This window comes from Callorhinus ursinus, unplaced genomic scaffold, assembly GCF_003265705.2.
Source record: "Callorhinus ursinus isolate GAN/ISIS: 27379988/994484 unplaced genomic scaffold, GSC_fseal_2.0 scaffold10, whole genome shotgun sequence".
NCBI classification, from domain to species: Eukaryota; Metazoa; Chordata; class Mammalia; order Carnivora; family Otariidae; genus Callorhinus; species Callorhinus ursinus.
The window spans coordinates 87,603,015-87,621,903 of NW_027397072.1; the positions used below are offsets into that span (position 1 = coordinate 87,603,015).

Genomic DNA, 18,889 nt, shown 5'->3' on the forward strand with positions numbered 1-18,889 from the left:
AGGAAGACACAAAGAAATGGAAAAATGTTCCATGCTCATGGATTGGAAGAACAAATATTGTGAAGATGTCAATGCTACCAAGAGCAGTCTACACATTCAGTGTAATCCCTATCAAAATACCATCAACTTTTTTCAAAGAAATGGAACAAATAATCCTAAAATTTATATGGAACCAGAAAAGACCCCAAATAGCCAGAGGAATGTTGAAAAAGAAAAGCAAAGCTGGCGGCATCACAATTCCAGACTTTGAGCTCTATTAGAAAGCTGTCATCATCAAGACAGTATGGTACTGGCACAAAAACAGACACATCGATCAATGGAACAGAATAGACAGCCCAGAAATGGACCCTCAACCATGTTGGGAAAACTGGACAGCCACATGCAGAAGAATGAAACTGGACCATTTCCTTACACCACACACAAAAATAGACTCAAAATGGTTGAAAGACCTAAATGTGAGACAGGAGTCCATCAAAATCCTAGAGGAGAACACAGGAAGCAACCTCTTCGACCTCAGCCGCAGCAACTTCTTCCTAGAAACATCGCCAAAGGGAAGGGAAGCAAGGGCAAAAATGAACTATTGGGACTTCATCAAGATAAAAATCTTTTGCACAGAAAAAGAAACAGTCAACAAAACCAAAAGACAACCGACAGAATGGGAGAAAATATTTGCAAATGACATATCAGATAAAGGGCTAGTATCCAAAATCTATAAAGAACTTATCAAACTGAACACCCAAAGAACAAATGATCCAATCAAGAAATGGGCAGAATACATGAACAGATATTTTTCCAAAGAAGACATCCAGATGGCCCACAGACACATGAAAAAGTGCTCAGCATCGCTCGGCATCAGGGAAATCCAAATCAAAACCTCAATGAGATACCACCTCACACCAGTCAGAATGGCTAAAATGAACAAGTCAGGAAATGACAGATGTTGTCAAGGATGTGGGAAAGGGGAACTCACCTACACTGTTGGTTGGAATGCAAGCTGGTGCAGCCACTCTGGAAAACAGTATGGAGGTTCCTCAAAACATTGAAAGTAGAGCTACCATTTCACCCAGCAATTTCACTCCTGGGTATTTACCCCAAAGATGCAAATGTAGGGATCCGAAGGGGTATGTGCACCCCAATGTTTATAGCAGCAGTGTCCACAATAACCAAACTGTGGAAAGAGCCAAGATGTCCATCAACAGATGAATGGATAAAGAAGATGCGGTATAATGGAATATTATGCAGCCATTGGAAAGGATGAAATCTTGCCATTTGCAATGTCGTGGATGGAACTGGAGGGTATTATGCTGAGCGAAATAAGTCAATCAGAGAAAGACCTGTATCATATGACCTCACTGATATTAAGAATTCTTAATCTCACGAAACAAACTGAAGACTGCTGGAGTGGTGGGGGTGGGAGGGATGGGGTGGCTGGATGATAGAGATTGGGGAGGGTATGTGCTATGGTGAGCGCTGTGAATTGTGTAAGACTGTTGAATCACAGACCTGTACCTCTGAAACGAATAATACATTATATGTTAAAAAAAAAAAAAAAAGAAAGAAGATAGCAGAAAGGGAAGAATGAAGAGGGGGAAATAGGAGGGGGAGACGAACCATGAGAGTAATGGACTCTGAGAAAGAAACTGAAGGTTCTAGAAGGGGCGGGGCAGGGGATGAGTTAGCCTGGTGATGGATATTAAAGAGGGCACATACTGCATGGAGCACTGGGTGTTATACGCAAACAATAAATCATGGAACACTATATCAGAAAAAAAAAAAAAAAAGGAACACGGTCATATGGAACAGTGGTCTCAGACCTAACTTAAATATCACACAGTATCCAAAGAGCTTTTTGGAAAGCCCAGGCACAAATGTAAAAGAATCAGAATCTTAAAAGGGTGGGACTTTGAAATCTATGTTTTCAAAAGTCTCATATGTCATTTTTGAAGTTAACCCAGAAATAGCAAAATTAAAGCCACCAAATCAATAAATAATATTCAGTAAGAATGTATTATACATATAAAAACAGATCATGAACTGGGAGTTTTCTAATTCAACGACAGATAGCCCAGGATGGCTTATAAAGTGAAACGAGGGACCCCTGGGTGGCTCAGTCGGTTAAGCGTCTGCCTTTGGGTCAGGTCATGATCCCAGGGTCCTTGGATCAAGCCCCACATCCAACTCCTTGCTTAGCGGGGAGCCTGCTTCTCCCTCTGCCTGCCACTCTGCCTGCTTATGCTCTCGCTCGCTCTCTCTCTCACACACAAATAAAATCTTTAAAATAAATAAATAAAGTAAAACAAGTAAATTTAACCTTTACAGTGATTGATTATTACAGCAGGGGTTTCCAGATGACAAGTTCACTTATTTTGCAGAATAAGCTAAATTAAGTTTCACTTGTGTGACTTAAATGGTTTTATCTGCTCAGGGAATTTTCAAACCCAGTATCCGTTTTATATTTAATTTTAATAGAAACCACTGATAATGTGATTTGTAGTCTCAATGACATTCCCACAATAAATAAAGTAGCAAATCTCCCTTGACTATTTCATAGTATTTCATTCAGCCTGTAGCTAAATCACAGCTCAATAAAGGTGATTCCATGAATAAACAAAGCATTATTCCATGACTCCATGAATAAACAATGCAGAGTTCTGATCATGTGCCTGCATCCAGGGGAAAAATTTAGAATACTCTGATAATTGAACAGATTGTAGAGTTTCCAGACAATTCACTATGTGTTTATCTTTCATTATGCATATACCATATTTTCCAACTATATTCCTGGTGCAAATTGAATAGTAGAGCTCTAGATTATACTCCTGCAATGCAAATATTTGGTTTTGTGAATTAGTTAATGTGTATATTTTTGATCATTAACTAAGCTGAAAGAGAAGCTTGATACCCTGGAAAAACTAAAAAGACATGAATAAATTCAAGAAGGCCACCCACTTCTCACTGATAAATAAGTACAGAAATGGGTGGTAAAAGCAGTAAGTGCTCTTTAAGAATTTGTAGGAGAGAAAGATTCTATAGACTAAAACAATCACAAGTTGGGGCTCGAGGTAAAGGTTTGGAGAAAAGACTGAAAAAGGGTATTCCTTTCTGCAGCCATGGAATGAGCAAAAATGAAAAATGTATAATTTCAGAAGTCTTGACCAGTTGGAGTGAAAGGCTTGACCTGTTAGGGAGAAGTGATGTATAATGAGGAAGACATTTTTGATCCAGTTTGTGAAATACCTGAAATACCAGAATATGTTTGGGCCCTTTTTGAAGACAACGAGGAAAGATTAGTCTGCCAGAGTATCAGATTAATTGGAATGGTGTAGAATCTGTCAAAAGCCACCAGGCTCATGGCAGCAAAGGTCCTGGAAGACTGGGTTAAGGAGTTGTGGTAGAGTAGGAAAAAGATAAGGAAGCATCTGGACAATGTTCTATGAAAAAAAAAAAGAATAAAATGGGGCACCTGGGTGGCTCAGTCGTTAAGCATCTGCCTTTGGCTCAGGTCATTATCCCAGGGTCCTGGGATCGAGCCCCGCATTGGGCTCCCTGCTCTGCGGGAAGCCTGCTTCTCTCTCTCCCACTCCCCCTGCTTGTGCACTCTCTCTCTCTCTGTCTCTCTCTCTGTGTGTCAAATAAATAAAATCTTAAAAAAAAAACGTTGCCTAATAAATTAGCAACACACATCTTAGTCTACCCCTCCAATATCTGGCCCTGGTCTGACTTTCCACCTTAATTCTCATTATTCTCTCACAAAGAGGACTGCTTATTTTTCCTGAGATATGATTTGTGTTTTTCTGTAACTGTGTATCTCCTCTCTAAAGGAAATCTTCTTTCATGCCCTTGCCCTCCCACCCTCATGCCCACCCTTTGGAATCCTTCCTAATCTTAAATGTTTTCTGTGCTATGAAATTTTCCTTGTCCTTTGCAAACTTTGTATAACCTTTAGCCCCTGTGGAGCCCCCCCCCGCCATAGCCTTTTGTATTTCTTTTGTAACGTTTATATTTTGCTTTATGTTATCATGTGATATTATTATCCCCCAATTTCATTTTTATTCTTTGAGCTCAGGGACTAACTATATCTAATCACAATTCCTGGAGCACTTAACAAAGGTTTCATGTGTAATCTGTGCTTTATAAAATGCTTTTTAGAACTGAGCAAATAGTTGCCAGGAAATAACTAAATTAAACTTATCATAAACAGGCATAGTTAAGATAATATTCTTATAGTATACCTGCTCATGTTTACCAAGTAATAGGATCCATATACATGGATTTAACTACATAAAGTTAATCGTTGCTTATAAGATATTTTAGTGGCACAATTACATAGTGCCCATATAACTGGCCTAGACCAGGTGTCAAGCACACTTTTTCTTAAAGGACCAGGAAGTTATTCTCCATGGCATCACAAGCCACATGGTCTCCATCATATACTCTTTATTTCTTTCACAACAGGCTGTGACCAGATTTTTGAGTACCTATGATCTAGACCATAAATCCACTTATTCCTATTTGATACTTGTTTTTTTACCTGTGTTAGCATAAAAGTTTTTTGTTTTTATCATGTTTCAGTTTGTTTCTTAGTGAACAGTCACTGACAGTCCCATCCTACAAAACAATTAGTATCACAAAAACAACCAGGTATGTGCCTCTACAGTGATATAATTGGAAATACGTGGCACCGCTTTTGAGGTACTTCTTAAAACTAGGTTTTTATCTTTTAGAAATACTCTAAGTACATAACTTTATTTTAAAAATACATACTGAAATATTTACAGACAAAAGGATTTCTTGTGAAGAACCAAAAAAAAAAAAACAAAACCAGGGAGGGTACAAGGAATAGGTGAGGGTATTATAGGTTAGGAGTTGGCAAACTTTTTCTATAAGGGCCAGACAGTAAATATTTTAGGCTTTACAGGCCATATTACAGTCTCTATCACCATTAGTCAAATCTATCATTGTTGCACTAAAGCAGCTGTGAACAATATGTAAATAAATAAACTTGACTGTGTTCTAATAAAACTCTACAAAACAGGCAGCAGCCAGACTTTAGCCTGTGGGCCAGAGTCCTGTTCTGGGTGATAAGATTGGCCATGTGTTGGTAATTGTTAAAGCTGAGTGGTAGGTACAGTGAGTTTATTGTACTGTTGTCAGAGCTGTCGTGTATGTTTTAAATATTTCATAATAAAAAGCTAAGATAAGTTTATTTTTTTCTTTTTCTTTTTTAAGACAAGTTTCTTTTAAAGATAGGTTAATACAAAGAAAAGACCTAGCATCCATTTATTTAAATTAATTCATAAAAATTGTTTAGGGGCACCTGGGTGATGCAGTTGAACGGCCGGCTCTTGGTTTCAGCTCAGGTCATGATCTCAGGGTCATGAGATTGAGCCCCACATTGGAGTCTGCTTGAGATTCTCTCTCTCTCCCCCTGCCCCTACCCCTCCTGGTGCTCTTTCTCTCTCTCTAAAGTAAATAAGTAAATCTTTAAAAAAATTGTTTAATCTGTTCTGAAATTATTTCCTTTGCTAGCTTCACTACAGTCTTCAGTGCAACAATATGAGGAAAAAAACACCAAAATCAAGCAATTGCTTGTGAAAACTAAAAAAGAACTGGCAGATTCAAAGCAAGCAGTATGTTAATTTCCCAGTTTCATATTTCAATTTATGTATTTATTAATCACTTCTTTTTTAAACTTAACCAAGATTCTTACTCTGTAGGAAACTGATCACTTAATACTTCAAGCATCTTTGAAGGGTGAACTGGAGGCAAGCCAACAGCAAGTAGAAGTCTATAAAGTAAGATTCTTTTTACTTCTTAGGACTTATAAAAAAAATTCCATGTAAAAGTAAGGTACTATGTAGGGATTTTTCTAAATACCTTTACGTACATATTTTTATACACACACATTTTTTTCTCCTAGATACCCTTCATTTGAAAAAGTAGAAGCATTAAGCCAAGTATGGCATATAACAGGAGTATCCCATTCAGCTTAAGCTACATTCTCTTCATGTATTTGAAAATCCTTGATGCACTAAAAATAAACATAACATAAAATATAAAATAAACATGACCCCAGACCTGCATCTGAGCTTTCTAAATGATAGTGCAGTCACAAGAATAAAAATGGTTTTATATACTTACATTGTATACATGTTATATGTATATTTACATTATTCATATATACATTTATATCTATAATATCTTGGCATATTCAATTAAACATTGAACTATAACAAGTAGTCTGGAATTTCTTTTATAATTGTTCATGATTAATTTTGATTTAAGGAAAACTGAAATAATTTATTGGGAAAATGTTCTATTATACTCCCTCTACTCTTTTAATAATTTTTTAATTAGATCGCTTATATATACTCATGATTCAAAACTCAAGTTTATTTTTAAGGAAAGTGTGTTTAGTCAATGAAGATCCAGTTTATTAGAGCTTAATTGAAAGGTTTTGCCCCAGATTCAGCTGGCTGAAATAACCTCCGAGAAGCACAAAATTCACGAACACCTGAAGACCTCTGCGGACCAGCACCAATGCGCACTGAGTGCATACCAGCAGAAAGTGACAGCCCTTCAGGAAGAGTGCCGTGCTGCCAAGGTACGGGCTTCACCCAGAAGCCGTGGACAGGTGTTATCATTACCTAGCAGGCAGTTCACATGAGGGCTGTGGTCTCACCTTTTAGGGTTTGCTGTTGTTTAAGAGCATTTATTAGATGAGTACCTGATGCAGCTTATTTGACCCTAACCCCAACCCCATCCCATCCTGTCACTGGCATAACATTTTTTTGTTAAAAGGGAAGACATGGGTACACGTTTCCACTTTAAACTTGTTTCACAGTTTCTTTGTGTAAGAGTTATTTTCTTTTACTTTTATAATTTAAAAAGTATATAGTTCTTTCTGAGGGCCAAATGACTGTAAAATAACATTCTGATAGGATGGCTCTGAGGCCTTCTTTCTTATCTTCAGCATGCGAAGCAAACCCAGTAGAGTAGCTTTGTGAGAGGTGCAGCTCTGATATGAGCCAATTTGGCAGAAGGGTCACAGGAGATCACTTTGGGAAAGTAGAAGACCTAGAATTTCATTTTTCCCACTCTCTTTGGAAGTTCAAGTGGCTTAATTTCTTTGAATTTATTTTTCTTGTATTTATGAAAAGAGGAACTCTCATAAGTGAAAATCTTTCTAAGGTTCTGAAGGCAAATAGTGCCATTACAAAATTTATGGGTACTCAGTGAATCTACCAGGGAGGAAAACATGGTAGAAACATCTCTTGTCAAACAAAATTCTATCATTCAAAGGCTTTTAAAAAGTTGTAAGGCTTGGGGCACCTGGGTGGCTCAGTTGGTTAAGCGTCTGCCTTCGGCTCAGATCATTATCCCAGGGACCTGAGATCGAGCCCCGCATCAGGCTCCCTGCTCAGTGGGGAGTCTGCTTCTCCCTCTCCCTCTGCCCCTCCCCCTGCTTGTATTCTCTCTCTCAAATAAATAAAAATCTTTAAAAAAAAAAAAGTTGTAAGGCCAACAGAAGCATACTTTTTAGAGGAAGCGAATCAAGGGGCTAAAGAGTGTTGGCCATTTTACTCATTTTCTAAAACACGTTTTCATCTTAAATCATTAATCTGAAAGAAAATAGGATTATGTTACAATGGAAATGCAATAGAAAAATTATTCTCTCTCTTTTAAATGTCACAGGCAGAACAAGCTGCTATAACCTCTGAATTTGAGAGCTACAAAGTCCGAGTTCACAATGTTCTAAAACAACAGAAAAATAAATCTGTGTCTCAGACTGAAACCGAGGGAGCTAAACAAGAAAGGTAAAGTCTAAATTAAAAGAAACATCCAGGGTTCCCCCCTTTCCTCCAAGATAGGTTCTCCACCAAGTAGGTTAAGAATCCTGCTTTGATTTCATTTGACTGTGGAATTTTACATGTAGTAAGAGCAGAGTTTCTTGGCTTCACTCTGTCTCCAGGCAGCAACAGGGAAACATCTCTATGAAGGGCACTGTTACAAACTCATAAAACTGTGATGTGAGCAGCAAAATCAGGAGATAGGCTAAATAGTGTCATCTTGCTGTAACAAGAACTGGTCAGAGTAGAAATACAGACATTAAAGTTACATTATGATTAGTTTTTCCAATTTTAAAAATTGAGAAATAGAAGAATAAAAATGCTTCCTTGATATACCCACCATTAATTAGGCTAAACAGAATTGCTTAAAAACATTTTGTTTATTTCAAAAAGTTTTAAATTCAGGACTAAATTCTAGCTTAGTATTATATTTTTATTCATAAATTTATAACCATCTCAAATATTTGTTTCAGTAGTATATTGTTTAATGCATCTTTAAAACTAGCATATGGATCATTTTTGTAAATTATTCAAAAATATACTAGGAGTATGAAATAGGGCATTCTAGAGCCTGTGTGTTTTTGTAAGTAGAGGTTCAGTGTTCAAAGTAATTTCACATCTGCCTGTTAACTGTTCTAAGTAGGACTAAATACCCTGCAATGTTTGTATGTTTATACTTGTGTTACTTTTTATTTTAAATATCTATTAAATATGGGAACTGTAGACTGAAAAATAAGATATTTTCTGTTAGTAGCTCATCTTCAAATTTCATAGGAGAAATTGAATATTGACACCTTTAATATGAAAATGTCAGCATTTGGGGCGCCTGGGTGGTTCAGCCGCTGAGCATCTGCCTTCGGCTCAGGTCATGATCTCAGGGTCCTGGGATCGAGCCCCACATCGGGCTCCCTGCTCGGCGGGAGGCCTGCTTCTCCCTCTCCCACTCCTCCTGCTTGTGTTCCTGCTCTCGCTAACTCTCTCTGTCAAATAAATAAACAAAATCTTTAAAAAAAAAAAAGGAAAGAAAATGTCAGCATTTGCAAGAGCCTTTTTTGATCATGCTGGAAATGTAAATGTTTTACATTCCTTTTATTTTCTTATACATAAGATACTTTTTTCTAAAAAAGGAAACTCAGTGTATTAGGGGTTTTCACTATTTGTTTTTCATACCATTCTCATAATGGTTGGCTTAGAACTGCAACTAAAAGCATAGTACTATAACAAAATAGGCTATTTTGATGCCATTTAATGATCTCTTCATTTGAGTATGAAATTTGTAAGTTCAGAGGTTTTTTTGAAAATCTGCAGTGCCTAAAATGTAAAATCTGACTATAATGTCTTCTCTATTATATTTAATCCTAGTCTCTGATTTCTTCCAATTATTAGATTTCCTTTAGAATCATCCATAATAATAGCAAGCATATGGGACATTAAAAGATGAAATGATTTAAGTAATAAAATTTATTTGGAACCACAAAATCAGGTTTACCTCTTTCAAAACTTTCTGTAAAACTGTTTATTTCTGTTTTAGAGAACACCTGGAAATGCTGATTGATCAACTAAAAATCAAATTACAGGATACCCAAAATAACTTACAGATCAATGTATCTGAACTTCAAACATTACAGTCTGAACATGACACTCTGCTAGAAAGGCATAACAAGATGCTGCAGGAAACTGTGTCCAAAGAGGCAGAACTCCGGGAAAAGTAAGATTGCTACAGGACTAAGTGTTTGTGCTGGGCAGCAAAGTATTTCTTTGTTGGAACTCCTAATGTGTTGCTTCTTGGAATAGATACAAATTGAAAATAAGAAATAGATATTTCTAGGGGCACCCAGGTGGCTCAGTCGGTTAAGCATCAATTCTTGATTTCAGCTCAGGTCATGATCTCAGGGTCATGAAATCAAGCCCCTGGGATTTTTTTCTTTGCCTCTCGCCTCTCTCTCTCTCTCTAAAAAATAAATAAAATCTCAAAAAAAAAAAAAAAGAGGAGGAAGAAGTAGGTATTTCTAGAGGTTTAGTAAACTGTATTTTTCTACCTTAAAGCTCCCCTCCCCATTTTGTTTGTTTTTATTCTTCATTTTTCTAAGAACAGTTAATTTTATTTGTTCATCCAGTAATCTGTTTCTCCTGTGGCCTTCATTGCCAGAATGTTTCTTTAAAAAAAAACCCACTTTCCAACTCAGGTGTCAAATTATAAGCATTTTTCTTTTTCTCTAGAGGAAAACATTCGGACAGTTGCTGACTGAAAAAGAATATGGAACTTACCTCTGCAACTGTCTTCAACTTGTCATATTGTTACCCTTTGTTGATCAGTACTTTAATTAAACATCAGGAGTATGGGGAGGGGGAACAAGGAACTTTGAATTCCTGTAATGAAGAAATTGGGTGGTAATATCTGTTGTACCTTAGACTAAGGAAAAGAGTTCTTCATTGAGCCTCAAGGGTATTGGAATACTTTACATATCTCAGGTATGCTTTCAATGCATACCTAAGTGATGGTAATCTTGAAAGCTTCATTTTCTTGGCTTTCTAATCGTGTAATTTATCTGTTAATCCTGTAAATCAAAAGTTTCAGGGAAGATCTACCAATTTTCTAGCTACCTATCACCAGGGTTTACTGGGAGATTAGCTGAAATACAATGATGCTTGATATTTACATCAGAAATTTCCTACATTTATTCTCTACTCTAGAAGTTACTGCAAATTATATTGCTAACACAAAGTGCAAGTGATGCCTCTAAATTTCAGTAACTATTTTGGGGGGCCCCTACTATGTGCCAGTCTCTCTCCTAAGTGCTAAAAACCTCACAGCATTTTGAGATATCTTTAGAGATCTTATCCCCCTTCTTCAGTAATATCAAGAATAATATTGTTACTGTCTGTACCCCAATATGAAGAAATAGCCTTCTCTTTATAAATTCTCTTTTTCAACATCTTAATATTCATACTTTCCCTATATGAGATTGTAAAAATGGCTTAAGAGGAATAAGTAGGCTGACCAACTAATACCTACATTTCCCAAAGGATCCTGCTATTTAAACACCCCAGTAACAGCTGAGACAGTAAATTTCCATCAGCATAGCCATTCTGGGTCCAAGTGGGGGTTCAAGCTTCTAGCTCTTAAGTAGGTAGAGCAGATGTGTCATTGAGACCACCTGCAAACTACCAACCTTACCCTAGCTTTAAAATGTAGCTGTTATCTTCCTTAGAAAATTATTGTCATGACTGCTGATGGTTCTTCCTTTACTTTCATAGTAGTGTTTGAACATAATGCTCACAGAAAAATGCAGATTTGAGGAGTAATATATACACTAGCATTTTCTGAACTCACTGATCAGTGTGAACTTGGCACTTAAGAAACCTTTTCTGAAACATGCAGTATTTTTATTGTATGTCACCTTTTAGCCACTAAATCTTGTTTTAAAACCCTGTATGGTGTGCATATGTATAGCACATAGGAAAAAGATCTTGGAATACTACATGCAAAACCATTAACAATACCTACCCCTGGAGCTGGGATTTTATACTGCAGGGGGCGGGAGTGAATAAGAGAGGGCTCTCACTTTTTTCTATAATTGGTTCCATACTGTTTGAATTTTTATGAGAGTACTTGTGGTACTTGTGGCTCTCTGGCATAAAAAGAAAACTTTTTTTTTTTTTTTAACCAAAGCTAAATGTAAAATATCAAGACTACAAGTGAACCATTAAAAATAGTGGTTCCCAAATTATAGTTGCACTGGCTAGCACCAAGCTGACTACATAAAAATCATATGGAAAACTGCTAAAAGTAGGTGATTTCTAAGACCACCTTTGGAAATTTCTGATTCAGTGGCTCTGGGTTGAGAACTAGATGTCTGTATTTTTAACAAGGGACCCGATGATTCTAACGCACAGCGAGAGTCAAAAACAGCTATAGTAAACCAAGCCTTTATGTTTCAGAGTTTTATGTTAATTGGCTCAAAAATGATTCAGAAAACTTCCTTTAAGGCTTTCCTTAAGACTTTATTTATGAATCACAAGAACATATTTTTTTCCTGTTTTCAAGGTAATAAAGAAAAGATACCCTATGCTTATATGAGCTCCCACATAAGATAACCTGAAAAGGGGACTGATTTAAAGTATAATTATATTATGCTCTAATTTTAGCCCTATTTTCTGATAAATGATGAAGGAAGTTCCTCACCTGAACCATTGTACCATAGTTACTCAAACGAGGTTCCTTGAATTACAGAACACAGAGATGATTTGAACTAGGTGACAGCCAGTCCCCAGATGGTTAACACAGCTAGTACCATTATAGATGCTTAGCAGTTAATTCATATATTTAGTAGATATCTCAGGGCTAATTACCAAGTAGAACCCAGTTGAGAAAAGCTGAGTCAGCATGTCAAATTGAAAGATCTGCTATGAAGTTCTTCTCACCCTTCAGGTTGTGTTCAATACAATCAGAGAACATGATGCTGAAGTCTGAACATGCACAGACTGTGAGTCAACTGACATCCCAAAACGAGGTCCTTCGCAGCAGCTTCCGCGATCAAGTGCGCCATTTGCAGGAAGAGCATAGAAAGACAATGGAGACTTTACAGCAGCAGCTCTCCAAGGTGGAAGCTCAGCTTTTCCAGCTTAAGAGTGAACCGACCACAAGAAGTACGTGTGTGTGTGCATGAGAACATCAGTCGTTCACATTCTCACATAGTTTTGTCACTTAAATACATTCTTCACAAATTCATAAGAAAAAAGAAAATTTACTAGGTGACAACCAGTGCCAATTCTGTGATTAGGGAATTTTGGATTTGCTTACTGAGAAGATATTTGAACCATTTGAACCCTTCTTGATTATACTTACAGCAGCCTACATCACCTCTTACAGTACTGATTTTCATGTATCTATTTACCTTCCATGAAACGCTATTTCCTGTTCTCTGACTCAGACATACTCTGCAGTCTCGTGACATGTGTCCAAATCCCAGTATTCACTGAATCTGTTTGGTGTTCTCCATTGTTAGTCATCAAATATATCTATTATTTTGTAATTAGGAATATTATAGTGAGAGGCTTAGAAACACCCAAGCCCCACTGAACTTATAGGATTGATTGGTCAATATAGCTTCTTCCCTTTAAAATTTCTTAGTTAGAGATTTAGTTCAGCTGCACCTGGTATCTTCCATTCTACTCCCTGGAAGAGATGGGAATATGCCAGCTGAGATGAGGTTACATTTTAACATTAAGTATCAACTTTATACTTAATAGCATTTACCTTGGAAAATGTCACCAGGACATTGGCAGCAATGGGTCACTCATTAGGGTCCGAAGCCAGCTTCAGGAAATTCAGCCTATGCCAAGAGTCATCAAAGGAAGTAATCAGTCAGGGAAACACAGTCATATGAGAGATTGTAATCTAGGAATCAGCAGTGGAATAAGCAGTTGGCACAATATCAGAAATCCTGGAAAGTGCTTCAACAAAGGCAGCTGGAGGCTAATGTTTGAGAGAAATGAGACAACTTCATGGAATGGAAAGTAAATGAAATTAGAAGTTAGATATGGGTTAGAATTCTGGTCCCTGACCCAGCTATGATGCCTTGGGCAAAGTCATTTAATTTCTCTGACCTTCAGGTCTCTCAGGATTAATAAAGTAATGTGTTTGAAAGTGCCTTATAATTCTTACAGTTCTATGCAAGTGTTCACTATCAGCAAGCAGGAAAGCCTAGCTGGGGGAGTATAATAGATTAGTTCCCTGCCCTGGGTCCTAGGCTTTTCTTGGCTGAACACTGAAGATGTGGCGATGGTAGGACCTGACAGAGGTTGAAAGGGTAAGGTAGTAATGAATATCTGCTCAGCAGAGTTCAGCAGGCGTATTGAGTCAGTACGCAGCTATCTGAAATACCTAATCCTCAAAAACAGAGTCTAGTTTGAGAATTTCTGCCAGTATTTTGCAACAGTATAGCCCTTTCTATTATGGTATCTAATAGTAGATCTTATCTAGGTGGTAGCAAATAATTTATAGTTCCTGTTGAAATTACTTAAACGGTTAAAGTCAATAACTAAATTTTTAGGGCAGTCTTAGAAATTCTTTATGCACCATTTGTCTTCTAGTTATTGAAATTCCCTCTCATACCATTTGACATTCCTATGATCACTTTAATTTCATTGTGTACCTCTGTGAATGCAGAATCCATGATTTTGAACAATCTCAACTTTTTAAAAAAAATATATAATAGGCCCAGCTGCTTCTCACCAACCTTTGAAGAACCTTCGAGAAAGGAGAAGCACAGATCTTCCCGTTCTGGACATGTATGCCATTACCCGGGAGGAGGGAGAAGGAATGGAGACAACTGACACGGAGTCTGTATCTTCCTCCGGCACTCACACACAGTCTTTAGAGCAGCTGCTTAATTCTCCCGAAACTAAACTGGGTATGTTTTTCCTATTTAGCTCTACTATCTTGTCTAATAAATACTAACTCTAAGTTATACATGCTTTTTTGAGCTACTCTAAGAAAATTTACTTCAGTGTTCCACTCCAAATGGAAAACTCTCCTGCAGAATGAAACAGTTAAGTTTTTTAAAATAAAATCCTAGTTCTGCCCCAAGCTTGAGCCAGAAATAGATGGTTGGAAGTCCTGTAGTGGTATCAGAAAGTAGGATGAACTATTCTTTTCACCCTTCTAAAAAGTTGACAGCTTTCGTTTATTCTTCTGAGTGAAGTAGTAGTGCTGAATTTATTAAATATAGTAAAGCTTCAGTATATGTTAGTCTTACCTGTCATGAATGTTCACAATTCAGGGGGACTCTGTTCTCTTCCTGAAGTTCCAGGATCTAGAGTAAGGACTGTTTGTGTCTGTGGTCACTAATCGTGGTGTGGATGGAAACTGCGATCCTGCCAGGTATGGCAGCAGACTCCAGAATTACATCTGGCTTTGTGTTTTTTGCCAAATTACTTGCCAACTCTGAGCCTTTTCCCTCATCTATAAAATTTGAATGATGCCCACCTCATCTAATATTCTTACAAGCATCCATGATAGAAATGTTATTACTCCCCTCGTTTATAAGTAAAACATAAACTCTTGGGACATAGAGGAGTGTGAGTGGGGAAACTGATAGAATAGTCTAGAAACACAGGACAAACAAATTCAAGAATTGGCACTCATAGAGCTTGAATTCAATTAGATTATATGCTTTACAACAGAGATTCTGCCTTATTTGTGTTACGTTCAACATGTAACCTACCAACTGGGATACGTTGAATAGAAGAATGCCAGAGAGTGGGCCTAAGTAATATTGCAGAGTAAAATATCTGTGTTTAGGTATATTTCTTACTTAGAATCTTCATCTGTAATCTCTGATTTTGAAAATTAATTACTGGAACAACATCTTGCAGAGCCTCCTCTATGGCATGCTGAATTTACCAAAGAAGAATTGGTTCAAAAGCTCAGTTCCACCACAAAAAGTGCCGATCACTTAAACGGCCTGCTTCGGGAAACAGAAGCAACCAATGCAATCCTTATGGAGCAAATTAAGGTAAGGTCAAATACTGTCACCCAGAAAATACTCTGCAACAGGTTGGTTTTCTTGACCCCCCTCCCCCGCACTCTCCAGATGAGACACATCCATCACATCTTGATTCTTTATAATATTACGTTCCTGAAAATGAGAAATATTAATTGCTTTGATATATATTATATAAAGACTAAATTCCTATTTTTTCTAAGAAACTATGATAGATTTAGAAATGGATTAGGGTAGATTCATAAGTGATTATTCCACATATGCTTATGGAAAACTCAAATGGGTATGGGCCTTTATGTTCTAAAGATAAACCGTGGATGCTTCTCATTCAGATCATGTTTATGGCACTAAACTTCTTATCACAGATTGTGGGTGGAGATAGTAAAGTAGCATAGGAAACTTTCATGTTTTAAGGTGACACTAGAAACATGTGGCAACAGGTAAAATGTGGAGCAGTTGAGGGTTACACAATCTACCCTGGCTCACTGCTAAGTCACTTCTCCAAATATAGTCCTATGACTTACCGAGCAGTTCTTGTGAGCCAGGCCCTGGGCTTTACATTATATCATTGTATTTAATCCTCATAATCACTGGTGAGAGAATGATTGAAGCTGATAAATGGTGGAGCAACATTCCAGCTCATGTCTGTCGAGAAAGCACATACTTCTGCCCTCTACATGCTTCTCCAAATAGACTGCCCTCTCTCTGTGCAGGGCCTCAGCTATCCTTGTTAAATTAATTTTTTAATGCTGAGTTACTCAGTTATTCATAGCAAATTATATATATTATGACATTCCACGTCTAAATATTTTTGTATACATCTGTATAAAATAGCATTTTCCTACATATTCAAAACATTATCACATCTAACAAATTGCTAACTAGCCCAGTGAACTAAGTGATTATTCAAATGCTCTATTTCCACAAATTTACATTCTTGAATGATTCTTAGACCTTATTTTCACTTTTTTAAAATGACTGTAGGTTTTAGGACAGAGTTGGCTAACTTTCCTGAACTAACTTAAAATGATGAAATATAACTATTTTTGTTTGTTTCAACTCAGAAATCTTCCTCTAAGACTTTAGCATTCTACCATCTTTTGCATATCATCTGTCTCCCCATTTTTCTGGTAGTATTTTAGATTGTCTTACATTCCTGAATTTTCACTCTGTCGTAGACTTGGCTTTTGTTTTGGTGAACAAAACAGCCATTGTTCATCATGTAAATACAACTTCCCAGGGGACACTGTAACTACCTACAGTCTGTGAGCAGGGCAGGGAAGGGGTCAGTGGTGGATGTAGATGTTTACTTTAGGCCCTGGTTTCAAGCTCTGCTTGCCCTCTACAGTGTGCCTTCTCCCACGGCCCTGAGCCCACTAGTTTACTTTCTGTAGAGAATAGGAGGTGAAGGGAACATCATGGTACCAACCAAAACTGAGGACTTGACATCAGTCCTCAGTTTTCGACCCCAGTTCCCATGCTCCTCTGTACTTTGAGGCAGAAACTTGATGTTTCTGAAGGATCCGTTCTGTCGTCTCGTCAGTGGTACTGGGTGAGCCACTGGGCTGAGTCTCTTCCACTTTATCTGCTTCCCATCTTGTAGCAATTTCTTGGTATTTCTCATCTTTTTTTCTTCTCTCCTAATCTCTCTGTTATAGTTATTTCTGGGGCCATTTCAGGGGGAAGAGAAGAAGAATACATGGGTTCAGTCGGCCACGTTTAACCTGAAGCTCCTAAAACTCATTTTTAACTCATTTCTCCAACATCAGCTCCTCAAAAGTGAAATAAGAAGATTGGAAAGAAATCAGGAACGAGAAAAGTCTGTAGCTAACCTGGAATACTTAAAGAATGTCTTGCTACAATTCATTTTCCTGAAACCAGGTAGTGAGAAAGAGAGGCTCCTTCCTGTTATAGATACAATGTTGCAGCTCAGCCCTGAAGAAAAGGGAAAACTGACTGCAATTGCTCAAGGTAGGTAAAGGAAAGTATTAAAACTCCTGTTGCATAACTTACACTAAATGTTGGCCTTGTGGTTGAGACTTTGTGTGTGCTTACAATCTTTTTCGTGACACTGTACTTAAAACATTTAAATTTTGTTCATTTGGGTCAGTTCTATCATATGTGTAACCTGTGACTAGATTTGAAAAGCTAATGTTTTAACACGTTAGGGCAATTATAGTACATAATATAATTTTAAGATGCAGCAAAATACAATGCAGTGTTTAGTTAGATCTTTGAAAATTAGACATGTAGTTCTAGCATTGAATTCTATCAAAGAATGTGGTTTTATTTTATATCATAATTTTTTAACATGTATTAGCTTATTCTTTCCAATTCCCCCCCCCCGGTTCACGCTCAGCCCTTCCCCCCACCAAATAGTCTAGAGTCAGCAGAGTCATATGGCCCAACAGTTGGTACACAGCGTACCCAACAGTCCCATTTCTCAAGGCAGACACAGTTTTAAAGCTGTCCTGTATTTGGAGCTTAGATTTTTGTGGCAAATAGATTTAACACTGTGATTTCATAAACCCCTTTAAAATGATTTGCATACAACTGCTGTAGTTACCTGATTTCAGACTGCATCTTAAGGATACACTTAAGGATCATGGTTTCATTTTTGTTAGTTTAAAATGTTTTTATTAGTGACCTTTTCAAGCAAATACAGGCAGAATGATGTCACGTCCCTGTAGCTCTCACTCATCTTTAACAATTTTCATGGTCAGACTTCTTTTGAGAGGGGAATAGCAAGAGCTAGAGATTTTTTTTTTAATGATTTTATTTATTTATTTGACAGAGAGAGGGAGAGAGAGCACAAGCAGAGGGAGCTTCAGGCAGAGGGAGAGGGAGCCCAAGGCGGAGGAGCTCGATCCCAGCACCCTGGAATAATGACCTGAGCTGAAGGCAGACACTTAACCGACTGGGCCACCCAGGTGCCCCAAGGCTAGAGATTTTAAAGCAGATCCTACACATCATGATTTCCCCAGCAAACACTTCACTGTGTATCAGACTCCTCTGCCATCTACACCCAGTTCGTGCCCACTGTTCCTATTATTGCAGATGTCTTTATACAGCATCTTAATAGGGCTCACACATTGCATTCGGTTGATATCCCTTAAGCTCTGTTTTGTTTTTGTTATCTATAGCATTTCCATGTTCCTTTTGGTAATACGTCAGTTATTAGTTGAAGAAACTGGTCATTTGTCCTAAAGAAGTTCAGTTCTGGATTTGGCACTTTGAGATAGCATTTAAGTTGTTCCATTGTTGCCTATAAATAGGAAGTCAGATCTTTGATTAGATCCAGGTGTAATTGGACGGGGTGGGAGATAAAAATCCCTCATAGGTAGTGTTCTGTACTTTCTGAGACATCACATCAGTAGGCCCAAAATGTCTAGTTGTCCCACTTTTGACTGGCTTATCCCATTATGTTGGTGCTATTTTTTTTTTAAGATTTTATTTATTTGAGAGAGGGAGAGAGAGAATGCGTGCGCATGAGCATGGGGAGGGGCAGAGGGAAAGGGACAAGCAGACTCC

At 37.6% G+C, this 18,889-nt stretch overlaps 1 protein-coding gene across 1 annotated transcript in view; it reads left to right on the forward strand.

The window, feature by feature from the left end:
• Nucleotides 1-18,889, forward strand: part of GCC2 (GRIP and coiled-coil domain containing 2) — a 67,818-nt gene that overhangs the window by 33,589 nt on the left and 15,340 nt on the right. The window contains exons 14-22 of the mRNA XM_025869100.2: nt 5,530-5,630; nt 5,718-5,795; nt 6,467-6,604; nt 7,696-7,817; nt 9,382-9,558; nt 12,283-12,500; nt 14,072-14,266; nt 15,231-15,370; nt 17,128-17,329. Coding sequence (XP_025724885.1) covers nt 5,530-5,630; nt 5,718-5,795; nt 6,467-6,604; nt 7,696-7,817; nt 9,382-9,558; nt 12,283-12,500; nt 14,072-14,266; nt 15,231-15,370; nt 17,128-17,329 — 1,371 coding nt within the window. The remainder of the gene's footprint in view (nt 1-5,529; nt 5,631-5,717; nt 5,796-6,466; nt 6,605-7,695; nt 7,818-9,381; nt 9,559-12,282; nt 12,501-14,071; nt 14,267-15,230; nt 15,371-17,127; nt 17,330-18,889) is intronic.